Source organism: Hypomesus transpacificus, chromosome 13 (genome assembly GCF_021917145.1).
Source record: "Hypomesus transpacificus isolate Combined female chromosome 13, fHypTra1, whole genome shotgun sequence".
NCBI classification, from domain to species: Eukaryota; Metazoa; Chordata; class Actinopteri; order Osmeriformes; family Osmeridae; genus Hypomesus; species Hypomesus transpacificus.
The window spans coordinates 9653996-9672562 of NC_061072.1; the positions used below are offsets into that span (position 1 = coordinate 9653996).

Consider the following 18567-nt stretch of genomic DNA (forward strand, 5'->3'; position numbering starts at 1 on the left):
ACCTGCAGGAACCCTGGAACTGCTTTTGCCACCTGATAAAAACAGACATGACTACACGCCTATAGTGTCAGAGCGTTTATTTTGGTAATGAAAAGGAAATGGAAGAGAGGTTTCATGGTCAATAATATAAAGGCTTTTTATGCTTACATTGTATTCTAGAAAAGATGTACTGAAGTAGAAGTTGTAAACTTGTTTGATTTGCTGTAACAGGTTGAGTACATAGACCCAAATACAGCACATTGTACTGATCAACATTCACTGTATCATAGCCCATTCATATTTAAACTGTACTCATTTCTATCATCCAAGGTCTGACATATATATGTATATCAACCCCCTAAATATTGTACAGAACATTAAGAGGAAAATTTGGCATGTCACACAACATCTATGGTTCATGGCTGTGCTTTGATCTGGTTATGGAGTTTTACAGAGTAGACCAAAAACACAAGATGGATATCACAGTTACAATCCACACATTTGGCCCCACCATTTTCAATCATTTACAGTCCCAGTAACTTTTCCGTCAGCTCGCGCAGTTTGTTTTTCTGAATCTGAGCCAATGAGACAGAAGAGAAAACAGGGTTAGAATGTGGAGTGATTAATGTCAGGATTGGTTTACCTAATCAACCAGACAGCAGTTATGTTTCTGTGACTGTGTACAACAGTTCAGCAGAAGTACGTTTGTGTGCAGACTGGTTAATAGTTCACTTTCCTCCTGTCCAGGGACATTCAGTCAACCTCAAGTTCAAAACTGTCCTCTAAGGAACACTGAGGATGTGCGTCTTGTGCCTAAGCATATCTTTGAACAAGTGTAGCTTAAAACGTACCTTTCCTGAAACAGTGAGGGGGTAGCTCTTTACAAATGTCACGTAGCGTGGGACCTTGAAATGAGAAATCTGAACAGAGAAAGACAAACAACAGGTCTGCTGTTATACAATCACCATGATATGGTGCTGATATCGTGCTCTCCATATTCCTGTGGCATTACAAGGTACATGACAATAAATCAATAGTCTTACTTTGCCCTTGCAGTAAGCTTTGATCTCCTCTGCACTGCAGTCCTGTCCTTCCTTCAGCTTGATACAGGCACACAACTCCTCTCCCATACGTTCATCCTTTACTCCAACAACCTGAGAGAGATATTGACCTAATTCTTAACAGGTGTGTGCCATGTAGCCACAGATTTGAGCCCAGATACATATGCTTCATGCGGACATTCATGCTGACATTCTTTAGTTATTCCTGCGATGCCTTCAGTTGTATCTTTGTATTACTTTATTCTTGCATTTATTGTCTCGCTGTGCTTTTTAATAATTATTATGTCCACTGTAGTGCCCTGTCTGCAGTGTTGAATGTATCTCTGTTTTTAAGCTCCTGGTGTAGAACAAATTCCCCTCGAGTCAATATATGTTTTCATTCATTCACAGGTCTACACACAGACTGAAGATGTACCTGTGCCTCATGGACCTTCGGGTGGGTGTGCAGGAACTGCTCAACTTCCGCGGGGTAGATATTCTCCCCTCCCCGGATGATCATGTCTTTGATTCGGCCCTCGATGCGGCAATAGCCGTAGCCGTCAAGGCTAGCAATGTCTCTGTGACACAGACAAAACTAGTAAAAATGTCAGTATGTGCACTACCGCAAGTGTCATCATAAAATGAGGGGAAATTCATGGGGGGTGATTTGATATAGACGTAGAAAGCTTTAAGCATTGCCACTGTCTGATGTGATGTTGTGTACTGTACCACATTATCTACTCACCCAGTCATGTACCAACGGTCCTTGGTGATGCACTCGTTCGTTTTAACGACATCATCCCAGTAGTCCAGCATGACACAATAGCCTCTAATCATCAGCTCTCCTTGGTTCCCCAGAGGCACGATCTGTCGAGTTGTAGGGTCTACTACTTTGGCCTACAAAGGCAGAGATCAATCAGTTGAGAGGAACCATGCTGTGCCTTTCCAATGTCAATAATTAATGTTTAAGAAATACCTCGATGTGGCTAGTGATGCATCCAACAGTCTCAGTCTTCCTTTCCATGTTGTCTATTGGGAACCCACAGAATGTTACTGGGCTATTTTCAGTAGTTCCATAGCCAATCTAAAAGTATAGAAAAAAAACACATTGTATGAGCCTTGACTATCATCATAACAATGCATCCCTAAACATTTGCAAAGTTTAAATAAACAGATGGGATCAGATGGCTGAGCGGTTAGGGAATCGGGCTAGTAATCAGAAGGTTGCCGGTTCTATTTCTGGCCGTGCCAAATTATGTTGTGTCTTTGGGCAAGGCACTTTACCCTACTTGCCTCGGGGAGAATGTCCCTGTACTTACTGTAAGTTGCTCTGGATAAGAGCATCTGCTAAATGACTCAATGTAAATGTAGATGTAATCTCATTGGAGGTCACTGACAACGCATGGAGAAGAATATCTGTCAAATCGCTCCATGTCAGAGCTGGACTCTAGCTTGTCTTCACACAACCTACCCATCTGAATCAGCAGGTGCGAGAACAAACCTGGGCCTGGGAGCTCAGTGAGGTATGTGGTGCCCTTCTGACAACTGGCACACCTGAGGGACGATGCCTTCCCACTGAGTGTGTTCACGTCTGTGGCTTACTGTAACATTGGGGCTCTTTACAAGCTCTCAAAAAAAAAAATGCTGATGGCGAATGTACTTCAAGCGGCTTGGTTACTCCTCTCACAAGGCTTATGAAAAACCTTGTGATGTACTTGGAGCTGTTTAACGGAGGACACTTGGCAGCTGGACAAAGAACCAGAAGACTCCTCTGTTGCCATGAGAACCCCTCTTTTAGAAGAGACATGTCCCTCCCCCTCCCAGGGCCAGTGTGCAGGTGTGGAGAAGGGTCATAAAGTCATGACTGGCACAAAGGGACATCGCAGGAAAACTAGGAAAAAGACATTCCCAATAAAACGTTAAATTTGTTGAGTAAACTCGAGATTCCGACTATCCTGAGAGTATCTATCAGACTCATAAACGCATCCATCTAAGGCCAAGGCGTCCAAGGACCTGAGCCAATCAGTGGTGAATTAGACTCTCTCGCTCTCACCATCTCTCTCTTGCTCCTATAGTCTGCTTCACATGCATTATTTGAACACGACAGATTACGCTTTGGTCTCACGAACACCTGGTTAGTTGACACCCTCCAATAGACACACGTCACTCCTGAATGTGACAGAATGTGAAATATGTGGCTTACTTACGACAATCCCATCTGCTGAAACTAAATTCAGCCACACCTAGCTAGCTCGCCACCACTAAAGAAAAGAGTAGTCACAGACGATTACGTAAAAGCTTTGCTTATTTCAAAAGAAAGGAAAATATGTGAGCAGATATGAACTTATGCATTTGAACTCTTTTGGAGGAAAAGGAGAGTAGTGTCCAATTGTTGTGACTTGAAGAGAAGTCTCACCACTTGCCAAGCATCTGGGGACCATTATGCGTTATAAAACAACCGCACAGGAGTGGCTCCATTGCCTTCAACCACAGACTGAAATACAATCACCATCTTAACCTCTTAGGGCCTGAATGAAGTCTACACACAGGTGCATTTTCAGAAATAACTCCAATGATGATTGGAAGCCAGGATCACATTCACCTTCTACAATATTGGATGTATTATTATTTCAAAACAAGAGACTCCAAGATAGAGTTGGTACTTGATTAAGGATACAAAATGACCAAGTTTGTTTTCAAAAAAGCAACATTGACTCCATTCATTAAGTGATTTAAGCTTAAAATGAAATTCCCAAAAGTATTTATCATAAAAGTTCTTTTAAGTGTTATAAATGTTGTTTGAAGCCAGTGTACAGATGGGCATTCCAGCCTGTCCTCCTTGCACAGGGTTAACCTCTACCCTGACACTTGACTTCCTCTTGCAGACCTTTCCACGTAACACCATGGCGAGTCCTCCGTTTTTTCCCCTCAAATAAATGTTATAAATAGTGCTGTGTTCCGTTGACTGCCTTCCTCCTCTCAAAGCCCAAAGTGAATCTCTCTGCACTGCCCACCTTTTCTCTCAGTCATACACTCTCCCCCTCTCTCGAACACACCTCTCCTCTTCCCTCTCCGAAACTTCTCCAAGTTTCTTTTCCTCTCAAGCCACCTTTTGCAAGGAGCATTTGACCAGGATTTGCAGAGAGGCTCTCAGGAAACAGAAGACCAAGCTACAGAAGTCGTCTAGACCAGAGGTGTCAGTATGTGGTGTGTGAACTTCCTGTTGGTGTGGACCTGTCTCCTGGTCCTGCACTCTGCGGTATGGGGTGCTCCGAGCCAGTGCCCCAGCCAGTGCCACTGCCATGGGGACCTGCAGCACGTCATCTGTGATAACGTAGGGCTGAAGAAGATCCCACGGGTGACCGAGGCCACTCGTCTGCTGAACCTCCAGAGGAACAACCTGGGTAGCCTTCCCATGGGCTCCTTCAATGACATGAAGGGGCTCATCTCCCTGCACCTGCAGCACTGCCAGATCCGAGAGATCGGTGGCCAGGCCTTCAAAGGGCTCAAGAAGCTCATCTACCTCTACCTGTCCAACAATGAGATCAGCAACATCAAGCCAGGTGCCTTTGAGGACCTCGGTGAGCTCACCTATCTCTACCTGGACGGCAACCGCATCAGTGACCTGCCCAAGGGCATCTTCTCACCCATGATAAACCTCTTCATTCTGCAACTGAACGACAACAAGTTACGTGACCTGCGTCCGGGGACTTTCACCGGAGCCAAGGATCTGCGCTGGCTGCATATGAGCGGGAACGAGCTGAGCTCGCTGCAGCCAGGCTCTCTGGACGATGTGGAGAACCTGGCCATCCTGCACCTGGACGGGAACAGGCTGTCCACGTACCCCTCTGCAGCCATGAGCAAGCTCCGAGTGGTGGAAGAGCTCACCCTGGCTAGGAACCCCCTCCGCAACATCCCCGACAATGCCTTCCAGAGCTTTGGACGCTACATGGAGAAGTTGCATCTGGACAACATGGGCTTGGAGAAGGTGAGTCTCTGATTAAATCGGATGGTTCAATCGGAGGGTTGAACATTTCGGATTGCAAAGAGCCCCCTGGGTTGTGATTACATGAGACGGCACTGGGCAATAGACTGATGTGGTCAACATAAAGTGAGAGCGATGTTTGTAAGTGTTGCTTTTCCAGTGTTATATTTATTTTCTTCCATCAGCTAAGGATAATAACCTTTCATTTGACTGCACAAACATCTCATTAAGAGCAGCGCTACATCAAATGCACACTGAACACATAAAACCTCTAGACTTGTATACTTTTCCTAATATTTCTGGCCATCCTATGAAAAGGAGGGGGTAGTTTGTTTATTTTGGTTCTGGCTAGCTCATCTTGACCATATTTCATCAGCTTATTTAAATGCAAGGCTAGTCAACTCCCCCTAGAGCCAACAGTCATTTCCCTGCTCTCCTAGTTGTGTTCCTGTAGCCTGAGGACTTCTCCTAACAGGAAGCTTTATGGGAGATTTGGATCATTCATCATATGAAGGCTGACCATGTAGCTTTAGGAAAGGCAGAATACTGAGGCCATCATCTGTTTTGCTGTGGTTTGCTGTTGCTCCCCATCTGTCTCACTGTAATGAGACCCTTATGGTGAATGTATCTACCATTGGTTGCATATGGGAAGTAAGCAGGTCACATGTGCTCTCCAGCAGGGTTCAGGATGCACATGTGGTCACCCAGCAGGATGTCTCTCTCTCTCTCTGTCTCTCTGTGTCTCTCTGTCTCTGTCTCTCTGTGTCTGCCAATCTGTTAACAAAACAATCCTGAGCTTTAAGCCTGAATTATTTTATCTCTGTTTGAGCGCTTGATGAATGTCAAGGTCTAAACACCATTTTGCATAGCCAATATACTGAAAGTGCAATTGCATGTAAGGTGATCAAACATAGCAGGGGTTGATGCACCGTCTGTAACGGAAGAACACGTTGACTATAAATCATCGTCATTCTTTGTGGTTCAGGTCAATATATGGAGGTGGCTGAACATTTATCAGAGAAGCATGCTCTTTGCTTCAGTCCAGTCACAGTGAAGCGACTATGCTACCTCGCTCCACAACAGACCTTTCCAGACTCAAGGTTTAGTCAACAAGTTAAAACAACATGTGAGTGTACCTGGGCTTGAGAAGGAGACCAGTGATATAATAACAACAAACCTCTCTGGCTGTGAGTGTGTGAGAGCAAGACGAAGCAGCGGGAGATGGGGAGTCAGATATAAAGTAGGGGGGGGGGGGGGGGGGGGGGGGTATACGAATGTAGGTATTTATAGTGTGTTTTTGTTTGCTGGCTCACATCCAAGCATGTCCCAACCTAATTATTACACAAGTGTTATTTTCAGCTCCGAGGGTCCTGTAAACAGGTCAGGAGGGGTTAGGAGACAGGAGCCAGGGTGTTCCATAGCCCCATGAAGTGAGGTATTTTTAGCTGGCCATCGCCCCAAGTGAATGGACAATTGGGCCCTTTGCGAGCCTTGCTGGCAAAGGAGCGGCTTGAAGAGGGAGACGAAAGGAAGAGAGAGCAAAAACAACCTGGCCCCGCTGGAAGTCATCCATCTTCCATTGCTGCAAATTACAAGCCTCCACTTCTGCACTCTCATCCCTCCGCAGTGGAAATTTCCAAAAAGGAGCTTCAACAACCCAATATCTTCTAGACTTACATAAGAAGCCCTCAGAGCCCACCCCCTTAGTCATGCCTGCCTCCAGACTTGCCCCTCGTCTTTCTCTAGTAAGAGGCAAAACTCGACACAGAGATGATCAGTTCACCTGGCACCTCCGTGGCGTTTTTAGCAGCCTCGCAGATGCATATGAAATTGACCAGGTACGAACACAGGCTTTTTATGTCAGAGTAATTCTGGAGCAAAGGGAGAGATTCCCTGGACTGTGTTACACAAACTGTCCCCTGATCAATGTATAGTAGCATTAGATCTAATCCCAATTTAAAAAATTGAGGAAATCTTAACAGAGGCACAATGCATGCACAGTATCAAACAAAAATGCGCAGGCGCAACTGCATTGGTTAGCAGATATTTGATGATAGTTAACCTATGAAAAACTCCTGCTTTCTGCATCTCTTCCCCTAGTTCTCTGAGGGTGCTTTCACCGGAGTGACAGCCATCAAATCTCTGCACCTGGACAACAACAAGCTCAAGAATCTCCCTAAAAGCCTGGATTTCGTCACCATCACCAACCTTACTATCTCCAACAACCCCTGGGGCTGCACCTGCCAGCTGGCTCCTCTGCGCAGGTGAGCACTGCCCCTGTAGCACATCAACTGCCACTATGTGTTCCCCTATACTCCTGTATTATAGACTACTGTAATTCTCCTTCTTTACAGGTGGATGGACTCTAGCCGCCAACGCCCTGAGGCACTGTGTGCCTCTCCTTCTCACCAAAGAGGCAAGCAAATTCGAGACAGCTCTGCCTTTAGCAGCTGCAAAGTCAAGACAAAGAGAGACAAGAAGGGGACACGCCATTAAACAGGAGATCTGACCTAGGAGGGGTAAATAAACGTAATTATATCCAGACGAAATTTGATTTTGACACTTCTGCTGCTTCTCCTCACTCCCTCTTCCTTTTAACAGAACTCTCTATCCTTCCCATTGCCGACTGGTTTTCTCCATCTTCCCCCTGGGGTCCTGTTTCGTCCTTTCTGCTACAGTACGTCCTGGTCATAGGGTGTCCATAATATGGCAAACTGTGATTTGGTTGCTGGTTTTGTCTTTCTGCAGGAGATGCTATGGGATGCCTGTCCAGGTGACAGGACACTGCGGTGCAAGCAGAGAAAGACAGCAATGCTAACTGCTATTTCAAGACGGTCCATCTAATCACTTGCCAAATACGATGCATGCATAAACACACACACAAATAACAGCACATATACTGTATATATAGATATATATACACACATATGTATGTATATAAAAACATTAGGCATTAATTCCAACAAAATATATTTTATCAATAAAAACACACACAATTTTCTTATCTCTCCACAGCTGAGAAATGTGTCAAGTTTGCGACAATCAACACACCTCTTTCATTGCTGTGTCAATTTTACACCCTCAACTCTCAGGACCCAACAATATGCTGCCATGACAACAACCCCCCCCCCCCCCCCAACCCACACACAAACCTAATATGGAATCTTTCACAGGGCTCCCTTTATTTATTGTGGGTCATTTCACTCCTTGTCGTGTCTCACATTGCCAATGGGATTTCTGAGAGACCGTGTGAAAACATCTTGAAAGAAACGTGACTGTAAAGGTGACTGAGACATACCTTGACTTGACCTGACCTTAACTTCACAAACTCTGTCCAAAGATAAACACCTCACATCGCAGGCGGCTGAGGACTGAGACTGAAGACATTGAAACTTTGCAAATGTGAGCATTATTGATAGGTCAACATTAATATGAGACTTTCTTTCCAGTTATATATATCTGTTTCAATATAGTTTTTGATATGTGTTTAACCTGCCCCAGTATTCCAAAGGGACTTGTGGGAAACACTTAACACAACCACATGGGGATTGGACATTATGGCACAGTTTTTTTTATCATGATTAGCTGAAAAATGGTTTATTAGGATCTTTGCCTTTTTTAATATCCCTTGATAAAGCAATGATTTGTTTCTCAATGTATTGTAAAAATGTTATTATATTTCTGATTTCCTGATTTTGGGGAATACCAAGAACCACATGAAAGAGTAACTTTCAAATCTATGGATTACCTATTATAATTTAACAGTTCCCAAACTTTGGGACCGTCCATAATGCTCTTACATTTAAAGATGGCTCTTATACTAAACTCGACTTTTGGGAGTGATTCTCACCTCCAATAAACAAAACCAAAAAAAAAGCAGTCGACTTGTTCTGTCTTGCAATGTGAGGGAAAATTTCTTTCCAAAATACAGAACCCGGGCAGCAAGATTTTCTGGATACAATGTGGTGTGTGAGTTTAATGTTTAACTGTTTGGATGTTTACAATCTTAGCAGACTTCCCATAAATTGGTCACAGACCGAGCAACTCTAAGAGAATTTCCTCCCTAGATGTACCTCCTCCCAGGGCCTGGGTAAACAAGCAGTCTGCACCAGGATCTTACCCTGTGAGATACCCTGAGAACAAGGATCGTCTTTATGCTTGGAACAAGGATCTGCGAGGATGTTCTTCTTCACCCTCTACTAATCACATTCATGATATCAATAGTAATGAGCCAATTATATTCATAGTTTCAGTGGCAATTTTAGGACAGTTTTTCCTGCCAACTTCATTATGTACATTTTCAATGACTTACTGTTAAATGCTTGATGCCCATAGTAGAGATGACCTTCTTTGCAACTTCAGGGGGGCATGGAGAACCAGCCACAATGCCTGTAATGCATAATCAACCCATGACATTAGTTACTCATCACAATCCAGGATTCCAAATGGTCTTGCACAGTACCCAAAGTTGAATCAAAATGAAGTGAAATAGTCTCTTACCTGCCTCCACCGAAGACAAGTCATACTTGGCCAAGTGAGGGTTTCCCAGCATGTCAATATACATGGTAGGGGTGCCATATACAAAAGTACACCTGAAAGGAACACAAAACAATATATATCAACAATAGTACTGTGATAACACATACTAAGCATCTGTACTAAGCATAAAATTGCTTAAAGGCTTTTGTAGTGACTGCATCGATACTGGTTGAACTACCTTTCGCTCTCCATCGCTACCAGATTGGCGTGCCCGTCGTACCCAGGGGAGGGGAAGATGATGGTGGCACCATGCACGGCCATGCACATGCCACCGCCCACGGACCCAAAGCAGTGAAACAAGGGCACTGGTAGGCAGACTCGCACGTCAGGCTGAGGAAGGTCCAGAGAGATCAGGGAGACGGAACGAAAACATGGAATGTTCAGGAAACACAGGGTAACACATATCTATTTGCACACAGTGAACACACATCTATCTGCCTACGTGGCTTGCTCACCCTCCAATCGTAGCCCACGCGTCTGCCGATTATGTAGGCATTGTTGACGATGTTGTGGTGGGACAGCGTGGCACCTTTCGGGGACCCGGTTGTGCCCTGATAACAGACATCATTGTGAGAGAGTGACGTGTGTCTTTGGTTTTTACAATGAGACAAATGGTTGTCGAAAATGACTAAGCACAGTGCCAAACAAGATGAACAGAGAATTTTGAGCGGTACCGATGTAAACTGAATGTTGATTGGATCGTCGCTTGAGAGTTTCTTCTGAAGATCCTGTAGCTGCTGAATATACTGGCTGCTCCCGGCTTGCATCACATCGTTCAAACTAAACATTCCGGGCTGTTGGCTGTCTGTCACAATCACAATGCGGAGGTCTGGGAGCCTGAAGGGGAGGATCAGGTATCAAGATTAGGGAAAGGGGCGGTGAATTGATTACTAAAATTACAGTATATTTGACAATGGGGGTTAGGAGGATGCAGGCTGACAATGTTATACAACCTTCACATACTAATCCTTCATATCATGCATAGCAGTCATACTTAGCACTCTTTATGGCTCCAGGGCTGGCAGAGTCAATCTCTGGACAGATCTTTCTCAACATTTCACAGTAATTTTGAGTCTTAAACTGGGTTGGGCACAGGATCGCACTGCATCCCACCTATGAGGCAGAATCATAGAGAGGATTGCCTTACCAACTTCATGGTTGCCTTTATGGATCATGCATGTTATCACAGAAAGGGGCCTATGCAAAACATCAGAAGTGGAATGGATTAGCTCAATGTGTACCTTTTGACATGACCCACCTTTCTTAATGCAAACTCCACTTCTTGTACCTGGTACGCTGGATTCACTGATACCTGTAGTGGTGTAAAAACAGTCAAAGAATAAGAAGAATCTTTATATATTCTATATAAAAAAATCACGCTTCAGTCTCTGAAAAGTCTCTTTTGCCGTGCAATAGGTGCTCACCAGTATGATACCAGCCTTGGCTGTGGCAAACTGGAATAGCACCCACTCATATATGTTGGGGCCCCATATGCCCATTCTGTCCCCCTTCTTGAGTCCCATGGCCAGCAGTCCTGCAGCAGCCTGGTCGACCTGAGGATGACGATGGTGGAGCGAAGCACAGACGTCACGTTAGCATAGCTGAGCTTGTCAACAACATGTCATTGTCAAAGAAGTTATTCAATTACCTACACGGTCTATTGAAGCTAGTCTTCGACTTTGGAACTATTTATGCATGCAACGTCTTTCTATCCCAAGAGCTGGACATTTCTATTTTGATACTTGCAAAAGTGTGAGTTGTGTTATAAGAAGTCCATTCAATGCACTCCAAGGTGAAGACCTTGTACCTTGTACATCCTAAATAATCAGTTAGTACTACCAACAGCTACTGTATTTGTTGGTGCTCAAAGGTTGCAAATGGAAAGGACAACTGATCCATTTTTATCTCACTAAGTTGTAAATGTTTAATCCATTCATCTAGTATGAATTGAGTACAGTAAAAACAGACACTGCATCACCATATATTACATCAGACACTTGGATTTTCCCATCTTCTCTGGACTTTTTTGTTAATATACAGACCTTGTAACCCACACAGAATATGACAGAACCAATGGGGTATCACAACTCTTACAGTTATAATGTGGGGCCTAGTTCCTCACAGTAGTCCAATTTGATGTAGCCCTGATCTGACCACAGAGGAAGTATAGAGACCACTCACATCATGCTGTAACTGTGAAAAAGTCTTCCTGATCCCGCCCTTTAGGAATACCACGGCTTCTCTGTCCGGACAGCGTTCCACAGTGGCCTGCAGAGCACCAGCTACCGTGCTGGAGAGCAGGGAGGTGGAGGAGGTGCCGTGAGCATAACTAGTGGTCAGAGACGGAATAGTGGGTGGGCTGTCCACGTGAATTCCGCTAAAAAAAGAAATCGAAAGAGGTTCTTAAATGATGACAGTGCAGACAGGGTGCACATGTCTTAAAAGCCTGAGAGACTGGATCTTGTCACGAACTGTATGAACAACCTTATAGCAGAGGAGTAGTGGAAGTGAAAGTGTGGGAAAGCATTGGTTTGATAGTCTAAAATAATACAATGTATTGCCATGTATGGTTGTGGCGCGCCGCGTACAATTCTGGGATATGCGCTGGAAAATTATAGTCTGAAGGTTTGACTGGGGGGAGGGGTTGAAGAAATAGGGAACTAGCGAAAAAACTTCAGATTGGGTTGAACCTCCTCTTGAAGAAGCAACAGAGAACGGGTTACACAACACTGTAAAATGAGATTCCTCCAAATATCATATCGATATTTGTATTTTAAAAAATACTGCAACATCTCAGAAAACACCAAAGCTAAATAGCATATTGCATAAGCGACCCCATCACTTTTTTAATCGAGTTAACTTTCTATATACTGGATTTAACCAAATATTCCATTAATATTTAACCAGAACCTTGTTTGGTAATTTCAAAGTGTGCACTTGCAGGATGATTCAGTAATGTGATCAGTCAACGCATTATAATTCATTTTTGTATTCTGCATGTCTTGGTTATTTTTTGTTTACTCACCAACTACCCTGCGCTGTAAAACAAACAACTTTCCGTGGTCTTGGAAAAACCTGGAAAACCTTCACTTGTGTTGAACAAAATACATTGGACCGCAGAGATTGTGAACCCAAAAGTATCCGGGACAGCATTGTTCAATCTCTCGAAAGCTAAACCACTATAGCCTACATAAAAAAAACTACTGACAACACCAACGTGAACAATGCATTGTTGAATTGGAAGTCACAAAGTCAGTTCTAGCCAACTAAAAGGAAACTACTGGTTGGAGTAGGAAATCTGAAATACCACCCACTCAACGATTACCATAAACAGACAGTTCTGCGCTGTCCATGTATCAATTTTCATCCAGTGTATAGTTGGAAAGTAAATGAACCTTGAACCCATGTCATGATGACCAACTAACGACACCTCTCAACTAGGGTGCGCTGCGTGCGCAACTTTTGCCTGTAAAAGTTCACAAGTCGCCCTTAACTTCAATTGTATTATTTATTTAGAACAAAAATACTAAGACATATGTACTACACAATACTGTACATTTCAGTTTTATAGAGGACAAAGTTGAGCGCACCCACAAAACATATTCCTTTAATAGTTAAGGGTTTAAATCCAGCACAGGCCAAGAAGAATGTAAATATAGCCTACAGGTGAAAAATGGGTTGGGCATTTGTTCCTCTTAGATTAAAACATAACAAAGACCTGCTCCTACGGTGGTGGACTTTCTACAGATGACAGTAGTCCTAGGCCAGACAACTGTATGCCTGGGAACAGATGGCTGAATCCTGCCACTGTTAAGTGAAGAGTTCCTCTTTGAGCCGGTGGTAACGCCCCTTCTTGTCCATGAGCTGTTGGTGGGTACCCTGCTCCACGACATGACCATCCTCAACAAAGATGATGTGGTCTGCCTTCTCAACAGTCTGCAGCCGGTGGGCCACCACCAGCACCGTCTGACCCTGAGAACCCACCAGAACCCTCTGGATCTGTGATGAACCAGAGAATTACATAAATGAATACATTCCAGCGTGGCTGCATTGGCACTAAGGACCACAACAGTGACTGTGCAGTATTTTATATTTTCCTTTGTGGTTTGAACCTACTGTTTAAGTAACATTTAAAACAAAATGTTTTCTATTGGTTGAAACATCACTGAAATATGGTTGTGCTGTAGAGCTGGTTGTATACCGCATGCTGCATGTTGACGTCAAGATTGCTGGTGGCCTCGTCCAAGATGAGGACCTGTGGGTCTCTGACCAGGGCCCTGGCAATGGCAATGCACTGCTTCTGTCCTGAAGACAGCTTTCCCCCACACTCCCCCACATCTGAGACACACACACAGCTTAGGGGTCAGATGGCTGAGCGGTTAGGGAATGGGGCTATTACTCAGAAGGTGTGTGATGTTGGGTCCTTGGGCAAGGCAATTCACCCTACTTGCCTCGGGGGAATGTCCCTGCACTTACTGTAAGTCACTCTAAATAAGAGCCTCTGCTAAATGACTACATGTAAATGTAGCATACTAACACTTACTATTAAAACAGAGAAAGAAATAAGACAGATTGGAAACGTTTTACGAATTACATTCAGAAAATCAATTAATCCCTTACACGGAATGTATCCCACGAAATGTCTAGAGATGATTGAGTACATTGTGAACTTGACTGGTTGCAGAATGGTAACAATGTGACTTGACAAACCATTCCATACCTGTGTCATAACCATTCTTCAGGTCACATATGAAGTCATGGGCGTTAGCTTTCTTGGCAGCCTCTATCACCTTCTCCAGGGTGCATCCATGCAGGCCATACTCTATGTTGTGTCTCACAGATCCAGAGAAAAGCACAGGATCCTGGGACACCAAGGCCATCTGCGTCAGGGAGGGATGGAATCAGGTGGTTTGACAACAGCACCATACCATATGGAAACTTCAAATAGTCTCTGATAGAATACTTTCTAACGCCGGAAAAGAGATCAGTTGTCTGCAACATACTTGGAACAGTGGACATGTTTAAAAAATAATATATGAGTTGAAACACTGAGAGCAGAGTTCACACAAATGAAAGACGTAGAACTCTTAACATAGTAAATGAAGGTGCTGAGTTGTGCAGTGCCTAACATACTTTTCCGTGCAGGTATTGATGCTGGTAGCAGTGTAGGGGCTGTCCATCTAGCAGGACCTGGCCCTCCTGTGGCTCGTAGAAGCGCTCCAGCAGACTGACGCAGGAAGTCTTTCCACCTCCAGAGGGCCCCACCAGCGCTGTCATCTTCCCTGGACGCAGCTCCAGGGTCACAGACTATTAAATAAGTCAGGAAGTCAAACATGATCCCAGCAGAAGATACAGAGAAGGTATATCCCTTCTTAATGCTGTTGATTTCATTAATAAAATATTGAAAATGATAACGGTATCATGATGTCTTGCGCATTGATCGGTTAGTTATGTCATGTTGTTTTATTTGAATGGATACCTTTAGTACAGGTTTGTCAGGCCGTGAGGGGTAGAACAAGGTGACATTGTGGAAATCAAGTCTTCCCTCTAGCTTTGCAGGAGCTAACTCCCCTGCTTCCTTCTGCTTTGGCTTTCTGTCCAGAAACTGTAAGACCTTGGCTGTGACCCCAAGAGTGTTCACCATGTCGCCAAAGCCAAACAGTATTTCCTGTGAACATGGAGACAACATCCCAAATTGTCTCAAAGCCATTCAAAAGAAAACATATCAAATAAGTATGTGCTAATAGGTCAGGCTATTACCTTCATGTTGGTTGCCATAGGTTTCTGGTAGAGTACAAATGTGATCAGGCTACCAATGCTTAGCTGGCCCAAGGACATCAGTCTCCGACCCTGCCACAGCATGGCCACTTTTATTCCCAGAGTAACCAGCTGTAAAGACAGTGAGAGAGAAAGGAGTTTTCATGTGACAATGACAGTGATGTACATTATTTAAGTCCTGATTTTGATGAAATTATTAACTCACAATCAATAGTAACTACTTACTATCCTAAATGCAGGAAACCTTTTCTTACCATGTAACCCAGAACTTGAATTGTAATGACATTCCCAGCAGATAACATTTAAGCTCTCTTTTTTTATCTAAACTTAGATGGGAGTGTCAGCTTACCCTTCGTGTTAGGAGGTGAACCGCACTGAAGATGCCCTTGCGCTTCTGGACCATGAACATCTGGTCCAGAGCCTCGTTGTATCTTTGCAGCTCCTTCTCCTCTGCCCTGAAGCTGCGGACCGTCCTTACTGCCCTGATGGCCTGTGAGGCCAGCTCTTTGGTCTGGGCCTGACAATCCTGAATCTGACTTTTCAGGTCCTTTTCCCAAGTGAGAAAATATTTACAGTATATGTATTATTTATTTGTTTATATAAAATATATTGTTAGTACAAATATACAAGTTGTCAAATGTATGTGAAATCAGTACACGTTGAGTACACTTCCAATTGTGTAGAAAAATACAAAGATAGTGAAAATGTATTAGGCTGTCATTTAATACATTAAGGTATACCATTTTTCCGCGAGGGGTTGTATTGCACAAATGACATTTTGATTTACTTTTGTTGTTTGTAGTTATCAGACGAGTATGTATAATGTGTAGCTTTTGCTGTTAGAAAAGCAGCTACAGTTATAGTTCATTCAATCTTTTTCGGTGCTCCGTCTCTGTATGTTTACCTGCCCGTAGGTGTTGTACGTGTTCTGCAGAAAGGCCAGGATGGGCATCTCCACACAGGTGAGCAGGGTGAGCTCCCAGGATAGACCCAGCATCAACACCAGCATGAGCCCTGTCTTCACCATGCTGCGCACCAGCACGTTGGCGTTCAGCGCCACTGAGCGACCCATTTTGTCCACGTCAGAAGCCAAGCGGGAGGACAGACTTCCTAGGACCGGACGAAGAAGGAGAATGTGTGTCATTGACCAGGGAATTGAATGGGGACCTGGGAATTGAATGGGGACCTGGGAATTGAATGGGGACCTGGGAATTGAATGGGGACCTGGGAATTGAATGGGGACCTGGGAATTGAATGGGGACCTGGGAATTGAATGGGGACCTGGGAATTGAATGGGGACCTGGGAATTGAAAGGGGAAAACTCTTTCCCTGACCCTCTGACCCATCTATACAAACACACAAGTGAAATGACGTCAACTGTGTTTCTGTGTCCGTCTCACCTGGCTTGTTCTCCTCAAAGAAGGGTATGTCCTGTAGCAACAGGTTGTGGAACAATATGTGTTTCATTCTCAAGTTAAGTCTGCACAGGCTAACCATGAACATGCCACCTCGCAAACCGGAGAACAGTGAGCTGGAGAGTGAACAAACAAGCACACACCTGATGAAGAATGATCTCTCACTACAGAATGATCTCTCACTACAGAATGATCTCTCACTACAGAATGATCTCTCACTACAGAATGATCTCTCACTACAGAATGATCTCTCACTACAGAATGATCTTTCACTACAGAATGATCTCTCACTACAGAATGATCTTTCACTACAGAATGATCTCTCACTACAGAATGATCTCTCACTACAGAATGATCTCTCACTACAGAATGATCTCTCACTACAGAATGATCTCTCACTACAGAATGATCTCTCACTACAGAATGATCTCTCACTACAGAATGATCTCTCACTACAGACGTCTCAGAACACAGTTATTACTGTAGTTGATTAAACACAGACATTCCCTACCTCCCAAGTGAGACCAGCGCTAGGATTCCAATGGCGTAACTAAAGCTGTCATGATGTTGATGCTGATCTCTCAGCATATCTATCACTTTGCCTTGGCAATACGGGATAAATGTATCACCTGTAAAACAAATTTAATTGATTTGCTCAACCCCCAGGTTACAAGCACAGACCGTTAGATTGACTAGACCCACATCATACACAGTGGGACGATGAACGCTATACTCACTTATTACTCCAACGATCAGGAAGGAAAATGCTGCAGTCAGGTGGAAGGCATCAGGTCTGCAGTATCTCACCACCCTCATTAACACCACCCGGGACTTTGATTCTTTTCGAGTCTCACCATCAGGAAAGACCGCCTCCCATGCCAGACAGGCCACGGAAGAGGAGAATAGTGACAGCAGTGCAATGCTGGGTTCAGGAATCGGACCATGTGGGTCTGAGGTAGATCCTGATATCACACACTTGCGTCCACTCTCAAACACAGGAGGCAAAAGGCACAGCATTGTCACCCACCTCCACAAAGCTGGTTGGGGCTTTCCATCGGTGTATAGCAGAGTAAGCGAGTAAAGACATATCCACCTCAAGCCTCCTAAAACCCACAACCCGCCTAGTCCTCCACAGCTGGAAAATTTAGACAACATTAACCAAGTCCAGAATACAACCCAGAGCGTCAGGTCATAGATAATCAATAGCCCCCAAGTTCTGACCGAAGCCATTTCTAATAGGTAAATGTAGACAGGTATTAGTCCTAATCGTTGATCCTAGAGAAAACAGAAACATGTTACATACATGAGCATCTAGACCAGAACTCTGCTAATGTTAGACTACGTATCTTAAACACCACCCGTTGCATTTTTCCTAATCCTGAATCCATCATTGAAATATCTGGTTCATGCAGGATTATAAAGATACGTTACCTCCGTATCAAAAAGTGAATACGATTCTTTGTCTATAGGCCTACCTTCGTTACGTTTTGAAATGAGTGTTACTAAAAAAATACGTTTTGCTTTTACTTTCACTTTCCATCTGAGCAAGATCAACATAAACTTTGCACGAATTCAAGGATCTGTGGTTTGGGTGGATTGTAGTTTGATGTATATTTGGCAAAGCCTCGTACTCTTCACACGTTTTGAGTTTCGGCAGCTTTGACGAAAATATCATGAAGGTTTGACATTCAAATTTATTAGATTCACGTATCGCAACTTGATGGCCGCACGATGGATTCCTTTCCCCCCTCCCCAACAGAAACAATTACCAAACAATTCATCAATTCATTAACATTCATTAATGAGCCTTCAGAGAAAAACATCTTCGTAA

General features: G+C 43.9%; 3 protein-coding genes across 7 annotated transcripts; 1 reads left to right on the forward strand and 2 right to left on the reverse strand.

Annotated features, from left to right (window-relative positions):
* Positions 1-62: 62 nt before the first annotated feature.
* acsf2 (acyl-CoA synthetase family member 2) lies at positions 63-12933 on the reverse strand. Its single transcript, XM_047032520.1, has 16 exons — positions 12569-12933; positions 11725-11920; positions 10968-11096; positions 10802-10855; positions 10538-10656; positions 10218-10380; positions 9999-10094; positions 9722-9873; positions 9505-9596; positions 9317-9393; positions 1996-2103; positions 1765-1916; positions 1456-1597; positions 1023-1133; positions 831-899; positions 63-554 (listed from the first exon to the last, which is right to left on the reverse strand). Exons 1-16 carry the CDS (start codon positions 12694-12696, stop codon positions 504-506), a joined length of 1839 nt encoding a protein of 612 aa, XP_046888476.1. The 5' UTR covers positions 12697-12933; the 3' UTR covers positions 63-503.
* chad (chondroadherin) lies at positions 2319-9303 on the forward strand. Of its 3 annotated transcripts, none has more exons than XM_047032524.1 (4): positions 2319-5007; positions 7105-7268; positions 7359-7533; positions 7753-9303. In XM_047032524.1, the coding sequence occupies exons 1-3, from the start codon at positions 4222-4224 to the stop codon at positions 7498-7500; spliced, it is 1092 nt and encodes a 363-aa protein (XP_046888480.1). In that variant the 5' UTR covers positions 2319-4221; the 3' UTR covers positions 7501-7533; positions 7753-9303. The 3 variants fall into 3 exon arrangements, with proteins under 3 accessions (XP_046888480.1, XP_046888479.1, XP_046888478.1); XM_047032523.1 differs by having other exon boundaries at positions 7359-7523; positions 7606-9303; XM_047032522.1 differs by having other exon boundaries at positions 7359-7523; positions 7753-9302.
* Positions 12934-13032: 99 nt separating the features above from the next.
* On the reverse strand, positions 13033-18505 carry tap2t (transporter associated with antigen processing, subunit type t, teleost specific). 3 transcript variants are annotated; one of them, XM_047032519.1, is made up of 12 exons: positions 18212-18505; positions 17474-18011; positions 17248-17365; positions 16722-16852; positions 16226-16431; positions 15671-15868; positions 15304-15432; positions 15023-15211; positions 14677-14850; positions 14264-14423; positions 13745-13881; positions 13033-13542 (listed from the first exon to the last, which is right to left on the reverse strand). In XM_047032519.1, the coding sequence occupies exons 2-12, from the start codon at positions 17964-17966 to the stop codon at positions 13354-13356; spliced, it is 2124 nt and encodes a 707-aa protein (XP_046888475.1). In that variant the 5' UTR covers positions 17967-18011; positions 18212-18505; the 3' UTR covers positions 13033-13353. The 3 variants fall into 3 exon arrangements, with proteins under 3 accessions (XP_046888475.1, XP_046888473.1, XP_046888474.1); XM_047032517.1 differs by having other exon boundaries at positions 18168-18505; XM_047032518.1 differs by having other exon boundaries at positions 17474-18505.
* Between the last annotated feature and the right edge of the window lie 62 nt (positions 18506-18567).